The sequence below is a fragment of the Haemorhous mexicanus genome, chromosome 14, assembly GCF_027477595.1.
Source record: "Haemorhous mexicanus isolate bHaeMex1 chromosome 14, bHaeMex1.pri, whole genome shotgun sequence".
NCBI classification, from domain to species: Eukaryota; Metazoa; Chordata; class Aves; order Passeriformes; family Fringillidae; genus Haemorhous; species Haemorhous mexicanus.
Window position 1 is genome coordinate 2,078,381 of NC_082354.1, and position 19,311 is coordinate 2,097,691.

General features: G+C 47.4%; 1 protein-coding gene across 2 annotated transcripts; it reads right to left on the reverse strand.

Moving 5' to 3' along the window:
• Window positions 1-367: 367 nt before the first annotated feature.
• On the reverse strand, window positions 368-17,626 carry LOC132333762 (SLAIN motif-containing protein-like). 2 transcript variants are annotated; one of them, XM_059859179.1, is made up of 8 exons: window positions 16,953-17,626; window positions 8,813-8,946; window positions 6,622-6,771; window positions 4,204-4,344; window positions 3,308-3,625; window positions 2,407-2,544; window positions 2,016-2,322; window positions 368-1,409 (listed from the first exon to the last, which is right to left on the reverse strand). In XM_059859179.1, exons 1-8 carry the CDS (start codon window positions 17,624-17,626, stop codon window positions 1,343-1,345), a joined length of 1,929 nt encoding a protein of 642 aa, XP_059715162.1. In that variant the 3' UTR covers window positions 368-1,342. The 2 variants fall into 2 exon arrangements, with proteins under 2 accessions (XP_059715162.1, XP_059715163.1); XM_059859180.1 differs by lacking the exon at window positions 6,622-6,771.
• Between the last annotated feature and the right edge of the window lie 1,685 nt (window positions 17,627-19,311).

Below are 19,311 nucleotides of genomic sequence, written 5' to 3' on the forward strand. Positions count from 1 at the left end.
CTGTGCTGCTGGTGCCAGCCCTGGCCTGGCAGGGGCTGGGTGGTGGCACAGGAACACTCCTGGGCCCCTCACAGCACTGGGGGCACAACTGTCTCTTCCTCTTTTCCTGGATCACAAGAGATCCCTGCAGTGCAGGAACTTCCCCTGTGCTGCTTCCTGCCTTTGGTTCTGCTCAGGCCACGTGTGGATGTTTCAGAAATGGCACACACTGAGTGCCTTGTCCTTCTGATCTCTGAGGAATAAAAGGTAAATCTCACTCCTTGCATCCTACCAGACTTTACTGAAGCCCTGTTTATCCTTGCAGAGCTCTTTTCTGTCAGGAGAGGCCTCATTCGTGGCACAGAACTCACTGCTGGAATAAAGCAGATATATTTCAGCACCATAACATTTTATTAAACTACACTATCAAAGTCACATTGATGGCAGGGAGAACATTGCTATCAGTGCATATTTCCTGAACTAAGACTGTATTTGTAGCATCCAGCACTTGCTGAGGAAAAGGACACTGGAACAGAATCCTTAAGAGACAGTAGAAAACTTCTACAAAAGTCAGGGCAGTTGGGAACCAGCTGAGATCTCCAATACTTCAAGACAAAGCTGTGAGGGGAGGGGATTTTTAAAAATTTACTCTTAAGTGGTGTTGAGCTGACTCAGCTGAGGTAAGGTGCTGGTGCTCAGCAGTTTTTAACTGGCATCCCTGTTCCTGCCTGTTCACACCCCACACAAATATTGTGTACTGCTCCTCGTGACCTGTGCTGACACCTGGATACAACAGCTCACTGTTCTACAGTTGAAAAAACCTGCTGCAGCTCTAGACCAAACAATAAAAAGTAGCAGAAATACATTCTATACAGAAGTAAAAAAACAAAACAAAACAAAACAAAACAAAACCAACAAACCAAACCCAGTTGAATTCCAGACAAATATCAGAGTACATCAGGTTGGGTTTAAAAAGTCTCAAATCTAACACCTATGTCACTATTTCTACTCCCCACGAGCTCTGCCACAGCACCAGCTCAGAGCTGCTTCTGGCACTGAGAGGACACCCCCAGCTCTGCAGCATCCCTGGGAGGGGATGGTGACAGACCTTCCCCAGGGCTGCAGCTGGGGTGTGGATGAAATAAGGCTTTTCCAGTCTTCCTGGGAAGACTCAAGGTTCAGTGAAGGGTGGGAGATGTGTGTCCCAGCCCCGGCTCCTGGCAGAGCAGAGGGAGGTGGGAGGTGTGGAGAGCACAGAATGAGGGATATGTACAGCAGTCTGCAGGGACAGGGGCTCAGGGCCTTTCCCAGTGAGGTCATGCCCAGCCAGCTGGGATCTGCTCCACAGAGGTGTTCTGGGCTGTCAGTAGCACCCATCCTTCCAGGAGTCATCCTCGGGGGCCTGGGGGGTCTGTGCTGCCTGGAGGAACCTGGGGGACAAAACAACACGTCAGGGACAGCTCCAGGGAAAGGCCTGTAGTGGACACAGGTTTGGGGTTTGGGTTACCAACATCTCCCTGTCATGGTTGAAGTGCTGGGTGATGCCTTGAGCATCAGCAAACACCAACTTTAGGCACTTTAAGAAATTCAATGGCTGTTACTGGATGCTTAAACACTGATACCTGCCAAATTAACACTGTTGTGACTTCAGCCTGTGACTGAGTCCAAGAGAAATATTTTTCCACGCAAATACAACTGAACACGTGAAAAAAAGGTATGTAGAGTACTGATATAAATTAGAAGATTAAAAATTCCCTTTTTCATATTTTTAAAGTAAGTAGGTACATTTCAATGTAAGGCTCCAATAAATATCAACAAGCACTGGTTCCTTATTAGTTTGATATCAGTCATATCATAATAACTCAATCACTTTAATTTCCCTCAATAATGAATTGTAGCATAACAGCTGTTAAAAAAGCAGCAATAAGAACAAAAACTCTAAGTGTTGGGACACCACTCCCCATACCCTGCTCTCACCCATGAACTTCATGGCACGGAGTTACCACAATGCTAAAGAGGTCTGCAGCCCCACTCACCTCCTGGACGGGGGCAGTGCCTTTCCCTTGGGCAGGGCCACCCCTCCCACGCCCGGCCGTGCTTTCAGGGCAGAGGCTTTGGCCACAGTGACCATGGTGGTGCTTCTGGAAGTGCAACTGCTGCTGGGAGAGCCCGTGTGGAGCTGTGGCTTGCGGACTGGGGGGACAGGAGCCGTGTAGCTGCAGGGCTTCCCCACCTGCCTGCTGGGCAGCAGGGAGTTGGCTCCCGAGGCTGCCTTGGGCTGGCGCCCCGTGAGCGGGGACTGCACGGCCCCCGAGGAATACCTGAGCTTGCTGGGAGTCAGACCTGCAGGGACACAAGAGCACCTCAGGGCTGGCTAAAGAGAGAAGGGAATGGAGGCATGTGGGAGGTGAGGCATGAGGCACTGACCTGCTGACCGCTGCTGAGTTCTGGGGATGCGGCTGCTGGGCACCTGCAGGTCGGACTCCAGGCTGCGGCTGCTCCGCACGGCCTCGAGCGTGCGCAGGCTGCTGCGGGCCAGGTTGGGCATGCTGTGCCTCAGCTCCTCTGAAAGCAAACACAGCCTCAGACCCCTGCTGCTGCTCTAAAGCTCTGGAGAAACCCATGCACTTCAAAGCAGAGCAGTCTGTACCTAGTTCTTAGCTTCCAGTGAACAGCAGTGATTTTGTAATCATGGATAAGGAGGTTGGAAGAGACCTTCAAGACCATCCCATCAACCCAGCACCACCATGATCACCCCTAAGCCACACCCCCAAGTGCCACATCCAGAAATGGTGACTCCACCACCTCCTGGGGCAAATCATTCCAAGGCCTGACCACCTGTGTAGGGAAACAATTGTTTCTAACACCTAACCTGGAACTCCCCGGTGCAACTTCAGGCACTTCCTCTTGTCCTTTCCTTGGAAAGTGGCAGAAGAGACCAACCCCCACCTAGCTGCACCCTCCTGTCAGGGGCTGTAGAGCGCAGTAAGGTCTCCTCTGAACCTGCTCTTCTCCAGACTGAACAACTGCAGCTCCCTCGGCCACTCCTGGTGCTCCAGCCCCTCAATGTCCTTTTCGTAGTGAGGGACTCAGAGCTGGACACAGCACTCGAGGTGTGCCCAGCAGAGGGGGCAATCCCTCCCCTGGTCCTGTGGCCATCCTACTCTCGATCCAGCGCCCGTGTCCCTTGGCCTTCACCCCTGGGCACGTGCTGGCCCACGCCCAGCACCGCCAGCTCCCTTCCTGCCCAGCAGCACTCCCAGCCCAGACTCCTGCAGGGGGATCCGTGTGTGCCAGAAGCGCCGTCCCTGGCTCGGATCGCCCTCACCTTCGCTGTTGGCGTACTTGAGGCGCTCCTGCATGGGGCTCTGCACCGCCCTGCGAGGGGCGCGCAGCCGCGAGGCCGCGGCCCGGCCCAGCTCCGCGCCCGAGGAGGGCGACTGGCAGCGCGGGGAGCTCAGCGGGGACGGCGAGTAGCGGTGGGCGCTGCGCAGGGACAGCGAGCAGTCGCAGTCGTCCTCGTCCTCCAGGCTGTAAGTGTCGAATTCCTGGTCGCTGTAGGTGCCGCGGCGCAGCGAGTGCAGAGAGGCGCTGGAGCTGCGGCGGGACACGGAGGCGGAGCTGGAGGCGCAGTCTTGCCGCAGGCCTGGGGACACGGGGGACACGGGCAGCACCAGTTCCAACAACACACCCCAAATTCCAAAGCAATGCTTTGGTAGTGATTTGTTTCACACTGGAAGGAGAGTCAGGTTAACACCTGTCCTCCCCAGAATCCATCAGCAGGAACAGCATGACCTGCATCAGCACTGGTTAATTACAGCACTGGTTAATTACAGCACTGGTTAACATTCAGGGGACCTGCAGTGCTCCCTAATCCCGCCTGAGATTGTGGACATTGCCATCAAGCTCCAGCAGGTTAAGTAGGTAGAAGAGTCCAATCTACAGCTATGGGAGTCTCATTTAGAGGTTAAATCTTCTAGTTTAATTCAGTCTGCACCCACCAGCATTTCAAAGGTGGAAACAAAGATTTCAAGTCTGCCTCCCATGAAAATGCACCTGCCTGGGTGGCACCTGGGTTATTTACAGCTTCTCACCAGCTTATGCCTTTATTGAAGTTTTCCTGTCTGACAATATATAAGCAACTTAAAAAAAAACCAAACAAAATCAAACCAAATAAAACCCCCCAAAAAACCCAACCATCCAAACCAAACAAACAAAACTTACTCTCTTCCTGCAGCCGTGCCATGACCTGGACATCAGTGAGGTCCTGCAGTTTGTAGCCCATGGAGATGGAGTCGTCTGAGGTGCTCAGCTCACTGTCCACCGAGGACTGGGAGCTCAGGGCCGAGTGCATGCTCAGGTACCCTGGGGGAGAGGGACACAAACCCAGTCAGACATTCACAAGCCCATCAGGAGCAGCAGGGATCTATCCCAGGAATTCAGCAGTGCAGCTGGGAGCTTCAGGTCCAGCTGTGAGAAATAAGAATTTAGGAATTCCAACGCTCAGTTTTTAACCTGCAGTTTTCAGGTGCTTTTCAAACAAGGAATGTGAGGCTGACTGGCAGGAAGCAGCTTGGTCAGTGCTCATGTAAGAAATTAATTTTACACCTGAACTTCACACCTGTGCTTTCCATGTCAGCAGTTAGTTCTCTTCCAAGCTGGTTGAAGAAATCATGTTGGGAACCTGCTGCTTTTTCCTGCCTGGCTGGATTTGATCACAGTTGGAAAGGGCTGCTCAGCTTTGCTGGGAAATGGTTTCTTTTAACATCATTGCTGAGTATTCAGGAGGTGTCCTGCCTTCAAATCCTCTCAGAACATGGCAGGAAAACTGTGAGCTTCAGGATGCTGAAATAATACAGTGACACAAGTGTGGCTGTACCTTAAAGGTGCATCTGGGTGTATGCTGCACAAATACACATTCCAAGTCAAGATACTGCACTATAAAATCTCATTTCTTTCCCCCTGGTGTCAGGAAAAGTCTGTAAGAGTTGAAATAAATCCATCCTGAGCTAGGCTTGCACCTGTAAGATGTGGTGGAATGAACAAGCACAGGTTTCCTGCTGTAATTAACAGCACCTTCAACACTGATTAAAAATCCAGCTGGACTTGAGACCAGCTTTCTAAAAGGCAAAACTCCCAATCCAACTTTGTTTAGTTTGGCTGTTGCATTTCAAATTTAAAGTCTAGTTAAAAATAGCCAAGGAGGGGAAAAAACTGCTCCTTCTTCCATCAGTAAAGCTGAGCTGACGATGGTTTTCAAACAGAAACCACATCTGGGCTTTGTCAAAGGGGTTGGTTTGGTTTTCAAGGGAAATCAGTTAAACATTTTCCATTTGAAGGGTAGAAAAACTGTTTTTTCTTGGAAATAAAATAAGATTTGGGTCAGTCAGGTTGACAAGAAACTTTAAACTTGTCTTAGCACCTGCACAAGGCACAGGGAAGAGGCACCTGAGATGAAGTGAACTCATCATATGCTCTGAAAGGACAGAGCCTGTCCTGGCCCTGCCCTTCCACCCAGCACATTTGCAGAAGCCAAAGACACTTTGGTTTTACTCATCAGGAGCTGCTTCTGGGTAAAAAAGGGGCTCAGACACCTGGATTGCCGCCCACCCTCATATGAAAAACAAGAAATTGCCTTAGAGATGTTTCCCTGCAGAGCTCAGCTGGCAAAAATCCTCAGTCCTACGTGCATCCTTTTGTTTGCAAAACAGAGATAAGTGTTAATTTCTATTTATAGCAGAAAATCAGACCTATTTCTATTTATAGCAGAAAAACAAACCTGCACCTGTGAAAACAGCCACAGGCAACCTTCTTCTTTTTTCAGAGGGAAAAAAAGTTCATTTAACATCAAGTTTGGAGGCAGAGACTGTTAAACATACTTTGTGTTTTGAAACATGCAAAGTAGGGTTTAGCAATTTCCACACAAAACAAACAAACAAAGACGAGTCCTTTGATAACAGAGCCAAAAGGCAAAGCCTTTGTGCTGGGAACAGCAGGAACTGCACCAAGGATAAAAAATGGAGCTCCTGGAAGGGTGTTCCTGGCTCCTCAGGCACACGGAGGCTGCAGGCCACAGCATTTTGGAGGAGCTTCATTATCAGGCTGTAACAAGAGTCATGGTTGAGCTGCCTCTAAGGTAGGGAATCTTCTCCACACACAATTAAGGCTGAAGGAAAACTTCTGGTATTTTGTTTTAGCTGCAGACTCAGGCAATTGAAGGCTTTACCCAGGAGGCTTTGGCAGCTTTTTGTTCCCGGCATTAATCAATATTCCCAAGAGAAACCTTCCCCAGAAAACTGAATCTAAGTGACTCTATAAAGATCACATCTACAGTTTACAACATTATTCAAGAGCAATATATTTTTGCCCCAACAGCTGTCTTCTATTTTAAGCCACTTAAAATTAGTACAATTTATAAAAATATATACATAGAAAGAGACAGTAGAGAAACCCAAACCAAGAAATAACTACAGGACATTTAGAATGCAAGGAGGTTTTCCCCCACACAAATGAAACCTGGGTGAGGAAGGGAGCAAATGAAAAGGGGAAAACACTTCAAGTGGCCATGAGAACTTTTCCCTGTGCCAATCCCTACACCTCCTTGCATTTTAAAGAGCCCAGTGCTGCAGTGCCATGCCATACCTGAGCTGCCACAGGTTAGTAGTGCTTTGTTAGTCGATTTGAGGTGCCCAGGAGAGTTTAGTGCATTGCTACAGGAGCCTGCCTCGGAATTCAGGTTATGTGCGCTGGGAGATGCCAGGGGGCTGCAATACAGGTTTTTCCATCTACTGGCTAGAAGGAAAAATACAAAAAAGCCACAAGGGTTAGCAAATTATTTTGGAAACAGAGAGCAAGATCAAGAACAGGATTCAATTCTGCAGCAGAGGTACTTGGTGCTCCCTGCCACGCTGCAGGGAATGCAGCAGTGCCCAGGCCCCCGCCCGTGTCCTTCCAGTTTGTCCCAACTGCTTTTGTCTCCTCTTAAGAGCTCCAAGAGGAACTCCTGACAAGCCTGGCTTTGAAGAAGCCATACATTTCACAAAGTTCCAGTGCTGGATGGATGACTATTTCCATCAATATCTGCCACCTCTACACCCCCTCGTTTTAGAGAGCTCTCTGAACTTTATGTTAACAAGCGTGTTATTCTGAATTTTTGTGATGGAACCAAGACAGTGCTAAACCACAGAAACAATGCCAATCCAATAGAAAAACCAACTCTTTGAATTAAACTCATTCAGCTCACACACACTCACATGTTCATAAACGAACCAAAATAAGGCAGGTGGCAAAATCAAGTGCCCCCATCCTTACTGGAGGTGGAAAGAAGCAGCTACAACACTGAGGAAATTACTCACACCATGATCTGGAGATACTCAAGGGGCTGCTGAACTGCCCACAGAACTCAGTTCTCCCTACTATGAGAATATCAGCTAAGATTATAATGAAGATTCATCATATTAAGTTTTCTTTTTTTATTTCTCCCACAAATATTACCAGGTCAGACTAAGTACAACTGAAGCCTGATACATTTCAGAGAGAAAAGAGGTAATCAAAGAGATTTAATTCAAATTTCTAAGCGCAGATGGTTTAAGAAAGCAAATTAAGTTTGTTCTCAAAGTCTATTCAGTTATCTCCAATCAGGAATGCCAAGGTTAAATTCAAGAGTTGCCTGAGATCTCAAGCAGTGCCAAACACTGCTAGAATGAAAACTAAAATAACCCAGACCAACCCCCAAAGCAGTGACCTCAGACTCCAAACCACAGGACTTGAATTGTTGGTTAAAGTGAAATCAGAATTTCTGCATTCCCATGGAGACAAACCCTCAGACACCAACGTGGGGACCCAGTTGGGGCTGGATTCCAGAGCTCAGGGATACCCCTGAACTTCTAAACATTGACTCTCACCACACACAGCTTTTGTGTCTGAAGGTTCCTGAGTCCACCTGGACAGAGGAGACTGCAGTACATGTCTGCAATAAACCTGCAGCTGCAGCAAGTCCTGACCAGGAGAGCTGCATGAGAGGGAATCTAGAGAAGGTAAAAAATAGTTACTGATTCCTTTCCAACCCCTCAGGGTCCAGGCTGTCAGGACATCAGTGTCCAGCCCATTTTACATAAACCTGGGGGCCATTTGGACTGACACAGGCAGGATATGCACCAGGTGCACTGCAGGTGATGCAGGACAGAGGTAGGAGCAGAATAAATTAATTTTTGTCCTGTGACCTGCATCTGTTGTGAGAACATTCCCACCATTGAAAGCCCAGGTGGAAAAGCAAGGCCCCAAAGCCAGGCCCCAGAACACTGCCTGTGATCACAAAGGTCCCCACTGCACACAACATTCCAGGTTTTCACTTCAGGCAGATGAAATCAGGGATGTCCTCTCAGGATTAACACAACCCACAGCCAACGGGAAGTGCTTTTAGGGGATGATAAACTGGAGGAAAAACCTGGTTTCCAAGTGACACCATTCCTTCAAGTTTAATATTTCATTGTTGTAAGCTTTGAGCAGCAGACAATTTCTTCATCCAGGTAAGAGCAGCTGGAAGATCCAGCAGGAATATCCAGTAGGATATCCAGAGGAGGAATCATCACCACTAGGAACACTCAGCACCAGGAGTTCTTCTCCAGAAAGAAGCTGCAAGAACAGTTTGCCATGGTTCCAGTCCCACTCCCCAGCAGCACACTTTTTCCTCTACACATTTTTTACATTTAAAAATATTTAAATATGAACAGAACTTAAAAATTCAAGAGCCTGACAACACTAAGCTCAATTTTCCTGCTTAGAATGAGGTCTGCACGGGAGCCCAGAGCAGCAGAGGCTGCAACTGCCCTACCTTGGTCCAGCCTGTTGATGAGGGTTCTGCAGGCAGCCTCAATCTCGGGGCTGGGGTTATCCAGCACCTGCCGGCACCACTTCAGAGGAGAGGCTGTTTTCTCATCCATGGATTTCCTTGGAGACACATAGAGCCTTTGCAAGGATTCAAAGGAGACAGGAAGAAATGCTCATTAATTCAAAGCACACAGCTACCAAAGTGCCATTTGCTAGAGTGCAGCCATGAGGAACCAACAGCTACCCAAATTTAAAAATTCAGGTTTAAATCACATATGACTCAGAAAGAAAATGTACTGCCACAACAGGAAAATCCATGGCTTCACAGAGAAACCCACGGGCTCGGCGAGGCAAGGTACAATCCTAGGCTGCTGCAACAGTTGTTGGAATACTCACTTGTCTCTCCCTTCACTCCCCTCTTCCAAAACACCTGCTGCAGAGGCAGTGAGGGTGTGAGGTGCTCCTAACTTGAGCTGCAGGGTGATCTCCTCCCAGGAGTTGTGGTTTTTGTTTAAAACCCTCTGGATGTGTCCTCTTGGCAGCTCTGAGACAGCCAAAGGTGCATTCCCAGATTCCAGGGATAAACCCTTTTGCTGGAGGATTCAGACATTCCCAGACAGGCAGGAAGTGTGGCTGTGCTTTATCTTCCCTGCAATGTCAGGTAAATTCTCCTCCAGCCTAAGTGTCTGCCACATCTCTGACACCTCCACTGCTTTGCATGGACACCCAGGATTAGCCTTGTGAACAGACAGATTTAATCATCCTAAACTCCTGGATTATTTACAAGGGATTGGGTGGAAAGCAACATCTTCACCAGACTTCCAAAGCAGAACATTCCTCTGAGGAAAGGTCAAAGCTGGAAGAGCCTTTTCTATAAAAGTAACTCAAGTATTTTATTTACACATCCCACATTTGTATTTTTAAAAGCAAAAAGGAGTTCCCTATTTTTTAACGTTTTTGCTGTTCAGCAACACATTCAAAACTTGCAAGGGGAAAGAAGAATCAGTCCTCTGTACCTCCAAAATTGAAACTGTTTTTAATTCTTGCAGATCACTTGGAGAACACCCTGGTGCAGAGGGCAGTGCGACCTCGACCTAGATCTGGAGCCTGATGGTCTTCAAGGTCCCCGCCAGCCCAAATCCTTCTGGGATTCTGTGATTTGTGGACATCAGGTTTGGCTCTCAGGTTCCCCCTCTCCTGAGGCTCTGAGAAGCTGCTGGCACAGCCTTCAGCTGCACCAGAAAACCCCCAGCAGCAGCTCCAGGCGCTCCTGGGTCAGCTGGGAGCTCTCCCATGCACACAATCCCACAACTGCTGCTTTCCCACCAGCACCTCCCTCTCCTGGTGCTCCTTCACCTCAGCAACCCAGGTGACAAAGAACCCTCCTGGTCACCAGCAAACCACCTACAGCCACACCTGAGCATTTATGGTGTACCAAAGCTGGCTTCACCTCCTTCAGGTCAATATCCAGTATTTAAGCATAAAGTAACCCTGGGGATGGAGTTAAGATTTCAAGAGCTGTGCTTCAGTTGCCTTCTCCCTTCTCTGCCAGCTTTTGCCACTCCTGCAGCAAGGTACACAGAGCCTTTTTGCTCCAATTACTCACTCTCACAGATAGCTCAGATCCAACCCATAGAACACTGATTTCCACAACAAAACTGCTGTAAATCAGCAGGAATGTCAGTCATTATCCCACTCCTTCCTAAAACCTAGGTTTAAAATACAGAGAAACATTGTGGGACTCTCAGCTGTCAAGTGTCCTGGCTATTACACCAACACCTGGCCAAGACAGAACATAAACAGCTGGGATATTTAAAATATTGTACAGGTCTGCCTGACCTACTGCCCTGGCTCCTGTCCCAACCCTAACCCTGATCCAGGCAGGGCTAACAAGGAATGCAGAAAGTAACACTCCCCAGACATGGCCGTTTTGGGGGCTATGAGATGGAGCATCACTGCATGCAACAGCTCTCAAAATACTGCCTGTTACCTGCAGAAGGACATCATTCTCTATTTTTTGACACACCACTCCTGACTTGCCAGCCCTGCCTCTGGCCAGAGCCATCTTTTTCAGGGAATAGACTCAGCCTCTTTAGTCACAACTCACACAGAAGCTCTTCCCACCAAGGTTAACACAAACCCAAATGCAAATAAAAAAATCCAAAGGCTAATTTGTTATTGACAAAATAAATGCTGAGGAATGAATGCAAATATTCCTGACTCTCCAAAGGTGCCTCTCAGGGCAGACCCCTAGCCAATCTTGCTGCATTTCTGCATGGATAAATGAGCATTACAAGCACTCAAATCCAATCAAACCCAGGAAGCAAAGTGCTCCCTCTCCCTGGATTTACTGTACAGCTCAGACCACAAAAGGAGCAGTAAAACTATCACATAAAAAAGAGGCCAACAGCCTCCTCAGGGCAGGTCAGGCTGCTCTGCACACATTCTAGGTTAAGGGAGAATCCTGCCCTGCTCCAGCAGTTGTTCTGCCCAGCTCCTTCCCTGATCCTCACCCAGGAGCATCCCAGCTGAGGATGGCAACACTTGTTTGCTTGGCAAAGCCATTCCCATGTGGAGCAAAGCTGTGGAGTCCTCTGGGCTCTGCCAGAGGACTCTGATTTTTTTCTGCTGACAAGTCCATTGGCAAGAGAGGCTCTCACAATTTCCCCAAACCCAATTAAGTGAACACAGCTCAATTCTTCAGAGCACTGGCAGGCAACTTACTAAAACCAAAGGAATTCTGGTTTGATTTCACAGCACCAGGGTTCCCATTTTCTTTCTGTAGGAGCTTTGGGAAGGGCTCAGCACCCTGACTCCTCCAAAGGTGCTGGCACAGCACTAAACTAAAAGCAGCAGCCCCTCAAAAATGTGAATGTGAATGTTTCTCTGGACATACTAAGAGCCAGAAGTCACCTTTTCCTAGGCTCAGGAAAATCAAGTGACCAGTGTCACCCACCAGAGGCTGACTTAACCCAGCCTCACATCCAGGAAGCTAAAACCTTGGAAAAAGGGGGGTGTGAAAAGCTAAAAACTCTTGGCCTTGTTTAAAAACACTCAGATTTTTTTTCTTTCTGGTACTTTCAGCCTCCAGGCTTCTTGATTTGCCAGGTGAACTGAATCCCAGAAGCACTGGAAAAGCAGGAGCCACCCCAGAGTCAGGCAGAGCTGAACACAGCCCTGCTCAGGACCAAGCCTCACCCTGCAGTTTGTTCCTCCAGCTCAGCAGTTTGGGTGTTCTCTCTAAATGTCTCTGAATGTTTTCTTTTGTCAAATTGCAAATGAAAATTGGTTATTTAGATACTTACAAGGCCTCATACAAAATGCACAAAGTAAACATTTGGGCAAATATTCCCAGTTTGATGTATTGGGGGTTTGTTGTATAAATTATTAAGTACAAATGAGATTTTCTTCAACTTCTGAGAGGAAACCCTTCAATAACAAAGTATCTTTACTTTCTGCCTACTAATGTTTGTGTTTACCCTGTAAAACAGAGTATCTTGTGACAAACATCTCTGGTAAGGACCCAGTGCCACAAGGATTTTTCTTCCATTAAGTTGTAGCCATTCACAAATAAATTTGTGATACACTCTGCACTTTATTCCAACATAATCCAGAGCACAAAAACCAAGGAATATTCCAGAGACACTACTTCCCTTATGGAATCAATGTCACAGAAGGATTTACAGGAGTTAATGGCCACTATTGTTGGATTTTGAAATTCCTGCTTTAAAAAAACCCAAACCCCAAGAATGCAGGAAACACAACAGCTTTCTCAACATGCACAATGCACCAAGAAAAAGCATCCTCACACTGAAAAACTGATCAGAGCAGCTCTAAGAGTGAAATCCTGGGAATTTTAGATCTTGGTCGTGCAGAGGATCCGCAGCAGAAATCTATAAATTGTAACAGCAGAATTCAGGCTGCAGAAGGCTCTAGAACCGGTGCCTTAGGAAATTAAACTGAGCATAAAGCAAAGGCCATTTCTGAAGACACAGCCTGGGTTATTATCCATCTTCCAAAGCACTTGGCACCAGTGTCTGCAGCAGCTCCAAAAATGGCAATCACTGCACTGATTAGCAGACCTTTGAGTTATACACAACAGAGCAAGGAGAAGGAGACCTCAAACAACTGAAAGGGTTTAGAACAATTCAGGTGTATGAGATACACCTCCTTCAAGTGCTAAAAGGCAGCTGAATTTCTCTCCAATGCATGGATTTCAAACAGGTAATACATTCATTTTCCCTTCCTTTACATATCAAACTTCAGGGAGCTGATTTTCAGATTTAGTACTCTGCTTAGGCTGTGCTAATCTCAAATTTAAACACTCCTGCTGAACAGAAATCCTAACTCAGACAAGACTGGAGTAGAAAGTCACAGTGAAACAATATCACCCAGGTTCTGAAATGATAGCAACATAAAAGGAAAAAATTGGAAAAATCCTGTGGAGAACACTCCACACAAAACCATTCTGCTGTTAGCCCAAGGAGAGGACTGAGCTTTTTTCCAAAGAAATTGCAAAGAGAGGAAAAAATGACACTGCAAAGACACTTTCTCATGTCTATTTAGGGACTAATCCTGCTGAACAGAACACCAAAAATCAGTCCCCAAGCCAGAGCAGCTACAAAGCTCACGTTAAATGGATCTCCTAACCCAGCCAGCAGTCCATACAGTGATGACAAGGCAGCTGGGGTGCAGCTCAGAGTGCTGCTGTGAACACACACACACCCCAGCACTTTTGCAGCAGCAGGGCCAGCCTGCTCCCCACCTCTCTGGCACCGACACTGAGGAGTTGCCTGCCCACCCCTCCTTTCACAGAAACGTGAGGAACAGGAGCCACAGCCTGGAGCACTTCCAGCCTCAGCCAGGGGAAGCCAGGCTCTGCCATCAGAAGCAGTTCTCCCTCCCAGGCCGAGCTCTGCACGCAATGTCACCACCAGGCAGGTTCTGCCTTTCAGCTCTGCCACGCAGGGAGGTGCTGGGGACACTCCCACCGAGCTGCACTGGGCTCTGAAGCAGCTCCTGTACCCAGAGATTGTCCCAGCAGGGCAGATGTCACCCAGCACAAGCAGGTAACACTCGCCTCAAACCAGTCAGGAAAGGTATGGAGAAGTCACTTGTGCATTATTTAATGCAACGGGGGTAAAAACACCTGATAAAATGACCAGTCTGAGCAAACAGGACCTTGCAAATCGCTGTCTCTAAGTCATGTAGATTTTGTCAGCAGCACCCTGTCACCAGGAGAGATCCCAGGGAAGCTACACCACAGCCTGTGAAGGGTATAAATGGATTACACAGAGACCCTCTGTAAGTAACCTTCTCCCCCAGGCTGGAGGCACAAGGTGCCTCACTGGTAGAATTCCTGGATTTTGTGCAGCATCATATCCTCACTTGCTGGAACTTCCCCAGAATTTCTCTCCCTATGTCCGATAGCACAAGTAGCAATGATTTCCTCCAGTGCACTGAATTAAAGGCTCAAACACGAATGTAGAAGAAGGTCACTGGACACAGAGCTAAGGCTGAGAATTGCATACCCAGGAAACTCCTGCACTGGCATTTCTGAGAGCAAACCACACTCCTGCTCCCTGCAAACACCAATTCAAGGGCACCCCACTTGCTGTGCTGAGCACGGATTCAGGCAGCAGACAACACAACGCTGAGGAGAAGACAGCGTGACCCAGTTTCAGTTGAGAGAGAGAGACTTTTGGGAATGAGAGCAGCAACTCAGGGATTCACCTGAGTGCCAGGGATTCCTTCTTCTCCCCACCCCATGGAAAAACCCCAGAATGACAAACACTGGGGAACACAACCAGTGTAATGCTATCAGCAGCAGATCCGGTTTGTTCCCTGGGCAAGAGGGAATTTGGATAAAAGCCTTCCCAAAACAGCTCAGGAGCTGCAAACTGTGCTGGAGTCCAAGGTGAGCATCACTGAGCTCCTCAGTGCCAGAGCCCAGCTCCACGGGATTGGTCTCCAGGATATTTACAATTTTGAGCAGCTATTTGAGAAAGGGAGCTGAGGGAGCAGCCGAGGCCAGGCAGGCCAGGGCAGAGTTACAGCAGCTGGGAGTGGGCTCTGCCTCGGGTTTCACACAGCTCAGTCGCTGCAAGCACAGCTCCAAAACACAACCTCAGAGCTGCTGAACCAGGGGAACTGCACAGACACTTCTGCAACTTCCAGCTGAATAAAGAGAATAATTTCAAAATAGAGAAGGGACTGAGACTCCACCTGCACCTGCAGAGAACAGCAAGAAACCCTCTGAGCACTCCATCCTCCTTCCAGGGAAGAAGGATGCACAATATTTTAAAAAGGATTGCAAATACACAATACACTCAGCTATTCCTTTTGGATTTGCTCAATCCAGGCAGTACTAAATTCCGCCCATCAGCAAAGCCACCTTGTTAGAGCTAATCCTAAATTCACAGAGAATCAAGGACATTTGTTGGGTTTTCTTTTTGTTTGCTTTAAGAAAACCCTCCCTCCCCTCCAAGCAGTTTACTGGTTCTTGCTGTGGGAAAGCACAAACACCAGCAGGGGCTGTTATATGGGATGTGTTTATGGAGACAGTTTGGGATATTTGGCAGTGAGCACAGGCTCCATTGATTGAACACAGGATTCAGTCCCCTCTTTCAGAATGAGCTCCAGAACAAGAAGCTACCACTAAAAGCAGCTTCCTGTTTCAGCAGGTTTGTTTGACAAGAGGAAAAGGGAACAGATGGAAGTGATGCAGCACAATCAAAGATAATTTATGGAAACAGTACTTGCACAAGTGCTCTGGATCACCACCCTTACCCAGCTCCTCAGGGGCCTCTTTGCCACAAGTTACCCTGTTCCAACCAAATCTGGCAAGAAAACAGTGCAAACAAAGCCACAAGGATCCTACAAGGAGCAGAGTGAAAGGTACCTGGGAAAGAAGGGCCTTACCAGCCACCAACTGAAGGAAAGGTCAAAGAAGAGAACTCCTGAGCACAGAATCTCCCCTGATTCACTGGGCAGCATCCCCTGCCTGAGTAAATCTCAGCCTCTGAGACTCAACAGAATTTGAAGACTCTCCCTTGTCACAGGCTCTATAAATGTGAATATAAACCTGGCTGCTTTCATTAACATGGAAATAAGCTCATCTTCCATATGCAACCTGTTATATATATTCCTTTATAAAGTTATAAGAAACCTGCTCAAAATGCTGTTTAGGTACATTGAAGAGTTCCAATGATCAAGTCAGAACCAGTTTTTGGGTTTTAAAAGCACACTTGCAAAGAAAAAAAAAAAAAAATCACATTTTAAATGTAACCTCAAATTCAGGCTGGAGCTGATGCCATGACCTCATTGAGCTCCACTCCATTAACAAAAACTTTACCTCCCTTCTAACAGCTAATGAATGTTTGGAGCTGAAGGTTTGGTTTGTGTTCAGCTTATTAATCTGGCTACACAAATTTGAAACCCAGTTTGCAGAGCCTTGAGGCTCTTCCTCTCAAGTCCTACAAATTATCAACTCCGGGTAAAATCTCAAGTCCCAGCTATTGCAGGAGCTGGAAAAAGCCTTAAATTTTACATTTCCCTTGCCCTTCCAAAGGTTGTTAATCTACTGATTCATAAAACAAGCTCTAAACAAGGCTGCTGGTGGAGGGGAGAGTCCCAGAGAGTCGGGTCAGTTAAGGATTACATCATTGATCTGGTTCAGTTCATGTCTCTGAACAAAAGAGGTGCTTAACTGGAAAGAAACAGCCTCCAGGAGCTGGGAATGGTTTGTCTCCTCAGGTCCTAGCAAAAGCCATAAATTCCAGATGCTCTATGGATTCTTACTGACAAAATTGTTATTAAAATATGGTATTTGAGAGTTGTGTAAAAAGGTTTAAAAACTCCATTATTCATTCATCTGCATGTGCTATATATAACTAAACTTGGAGGGAAAGGAAGCTGCAGCAGTGGCTGGAAGGAAGGGGGAAAAAACAGCACCAACAGGTAAACTTATTTTTTAAAACATAATGGTCTGGCACAATGGATATAAAAATAAGAACAGTCACTAATGAGAACTGCATTCTTGCTGCTAAAAATCCAAGTCCTGTACAGAAATCAGTTTATAGCTTTAAAGGAATTGCTCATCTGACCACAGCACATCCCTCTCCCCCAGGCCTGGGGGTACCTACCAGCAATCCTCCTCTTCGGGGCCATTTTCCAGTTCTAACACTTTGACTTCATCCAGATCCACGTGACTCGGAAGCCCCTCTAGATCTGCACCCTTTTCACTGGGATTCTGTTCATGGACTGCAGCTGGGGTGTGGATCCCTGCCATGAGCAGGCTGCCCAGGAGCTCGGCGCTGTCACTTGTATCCACAGGTGAGGGACACTGGCCATTGCTGTGGCTCTGCTCCCCATTAGGAGACACCTCCTCGGGGGCACTGTTGCAGCTGTATTGCATTGGGGCATCCAGGGCTCTTCTGAAGTTGTTCTCTCCTTCTTCCTGCCTCATCTTGCTCAGCTGGCTGTGCAGATCTGCCATCAGCTGCAGCTCCTGCTGCTCGGCGATGGCGTTGATGCTGTTGTTGATCTCCATCCCGTTGAGGCCAGGCTCACGGTTATCCACCCTGGCATGGATGTCCCCAGGCACATTTGTCCCCAGCAGGGTCCTGCTGCTCCTGCTCCTGGCATGCTGATTGTCCAGCTCCAGCCTGCGGACCAGCTCGCGCAGCTTCCGCACCTCAGGGCCCACGTCCTCGGGGGGCTCCGGGCCCATGGCCGAGTGCTCGGGGGCGTCTCTGCCCAGGGCCGGCTCCAGAGCGGGGTCCTGCTGGATCAGCGGGGCATTCTCGGGCACCACCATCCTCCAGGACACCCGGTCCCACTGCAAGGCACCAAACACAGCAAAGAGCCACAAGAGTTTTAGCCAAATGGAATTAGACACCCGGAAATTCTGGCTTTTCTAAGCATCGGCTAATTACACTGGGGTGGAAGGTGTCTCAATTTCATCCAAATCCAAAAAGAATTAGGGCTGAACATTGCAAAGCCCACAAATTCTTCTTTCTGAACTGCAAGGATGTGCACTTGTTCTGCTATTAATGAGTTTAATAGAAGGAAGCTGATTTAATCCCCCACAATAGTTTAGTTTCCATCTGTTTACCAACAAAATACTTGAGAAAAGCACCGATGGTGCAAAGTCAGGAAACATCATTAACAAGGTGCTGACGTCAGACAACAACAGTGTCAAGAAAATGGTGAAAACATCCTTTGTTCATTACCAGGTTTATCCTGGAAAAGCAGAAAAAACTTGGAAAACTTTCTGTATCACCTTATGCCAAAGTAACAACAGGAACTGCAGTTACAGTGGTACATCAAAATAAACTTAAATAATGATTTTACTGGCGTATTTTCCTGTTAAAATTGAAAAGAGAGGGGTGCAAACAGGAAAAAATAAAAAAAATTCCAACTTAAGATTACACACTCCCCTAAGCCAAAAAACCATAAAGTGCATTTCACACTAGTTTTACAACATGAGCAAATGCTGCTTTTCCCTCCACCTGATTTATGTGAGCTCTCAGTTTCACTGGGCAAATTCATTTCCAAACTGACTCTTCACTGAAACCCCCTAATACTGAAAATTGACTGAAAAAATTAACGGTCCACGGAGCAGTAAAACAGGTTAAAAGTCAGAAATCCTCTCTGTTTTGCAGAAGGAGGGCAACCAGACTGAGAGAAGAGGGAGTGAGTCAACACAAAGTTTAAAAACTGATGCACTAGTTACAACTGCAATCAAACCCTGACTTTCTGTGGCTGTGGATGTTCTTCTCCCTCCCTCTGCTGCCTGAAAATGTCATCTGTTTGTAAGTGCCACTGGGCAAAGGAAACCACAAAAACTCAGCGTCACACAAAGCAAGGTTACAGACACCCCCACAGGTACCTCAGCATCTCTATTATTTAGGCACTTGCAACAGCAACAGCTGGGTACATTTCTTTTAAAATACATTTTGTTTTGTTGGGGATTTTTTACCTGATTTTTTAAATTATTATTTTGGTCCTCTATCTGCAAGATGTAAATTTTCAACTTCCCCTCAATTAAATAAAAAACATACAAACAGCCCTTAGGAAGAGCTGCGAGGAAGAGAGCACACTTTCCACCCATATTCCAAACCTGTGCTTGTAAGCAGCACTGCTGAAGGCATTTTGCCTTGGAGAAAGGAAATTTACTGTGGAGTTACCAAGCAATCCCATTCCCACCCATGTGCCAGCTTCAAAAAGCTCCTCACGTGGATTCCCACTCCCCCAAACCCACAGGATCCCCAGGGGTAACTACATGGTGTGATTTCCAAAGAGATCTCCAAGGAAGGAGCAGTGTGATTCCCAGAGATATCCCAAAGCGCAGCAACTCAGGACGCAACAGTGGAGCCTTCTAGGAGCTCCACTGTCCAAGCAAAACAGACTCAAGGAGGCAATTAAGGAGATGGGTCACCCAAAAAACCGGTTCCCTTCCAAGGGTCAGGAGCTGCAAAAAAACCTCACGTGAGGAAGAAA

Excerpts from the sequence above, each read along its gene's own strand:
- LOC132333762 (XM_059859179.1), bottom strand. The coding sequence starts at position 17,626 with ATGGTGGTGCCCGAGAATGCCCCGCTGATCCAGCAGGACCCCGCTCTG. Across the intron at positions 4,345-6,621 it reads ACTAACCTGTGGCAGCTCAG|GGTACCTGAGCATGCACTCG; the intron begins GTATGGCATGGC and ends CCTCTCCCCCAG. Across the intron at positions 2,323-2,406 it reads AACTCAGCAGCGGTCAGCAG|GTCTGACTCCCAGCAAGCTC; the intron begins GTCAGTGCCTCA and ends GTGTCCCTGCAG.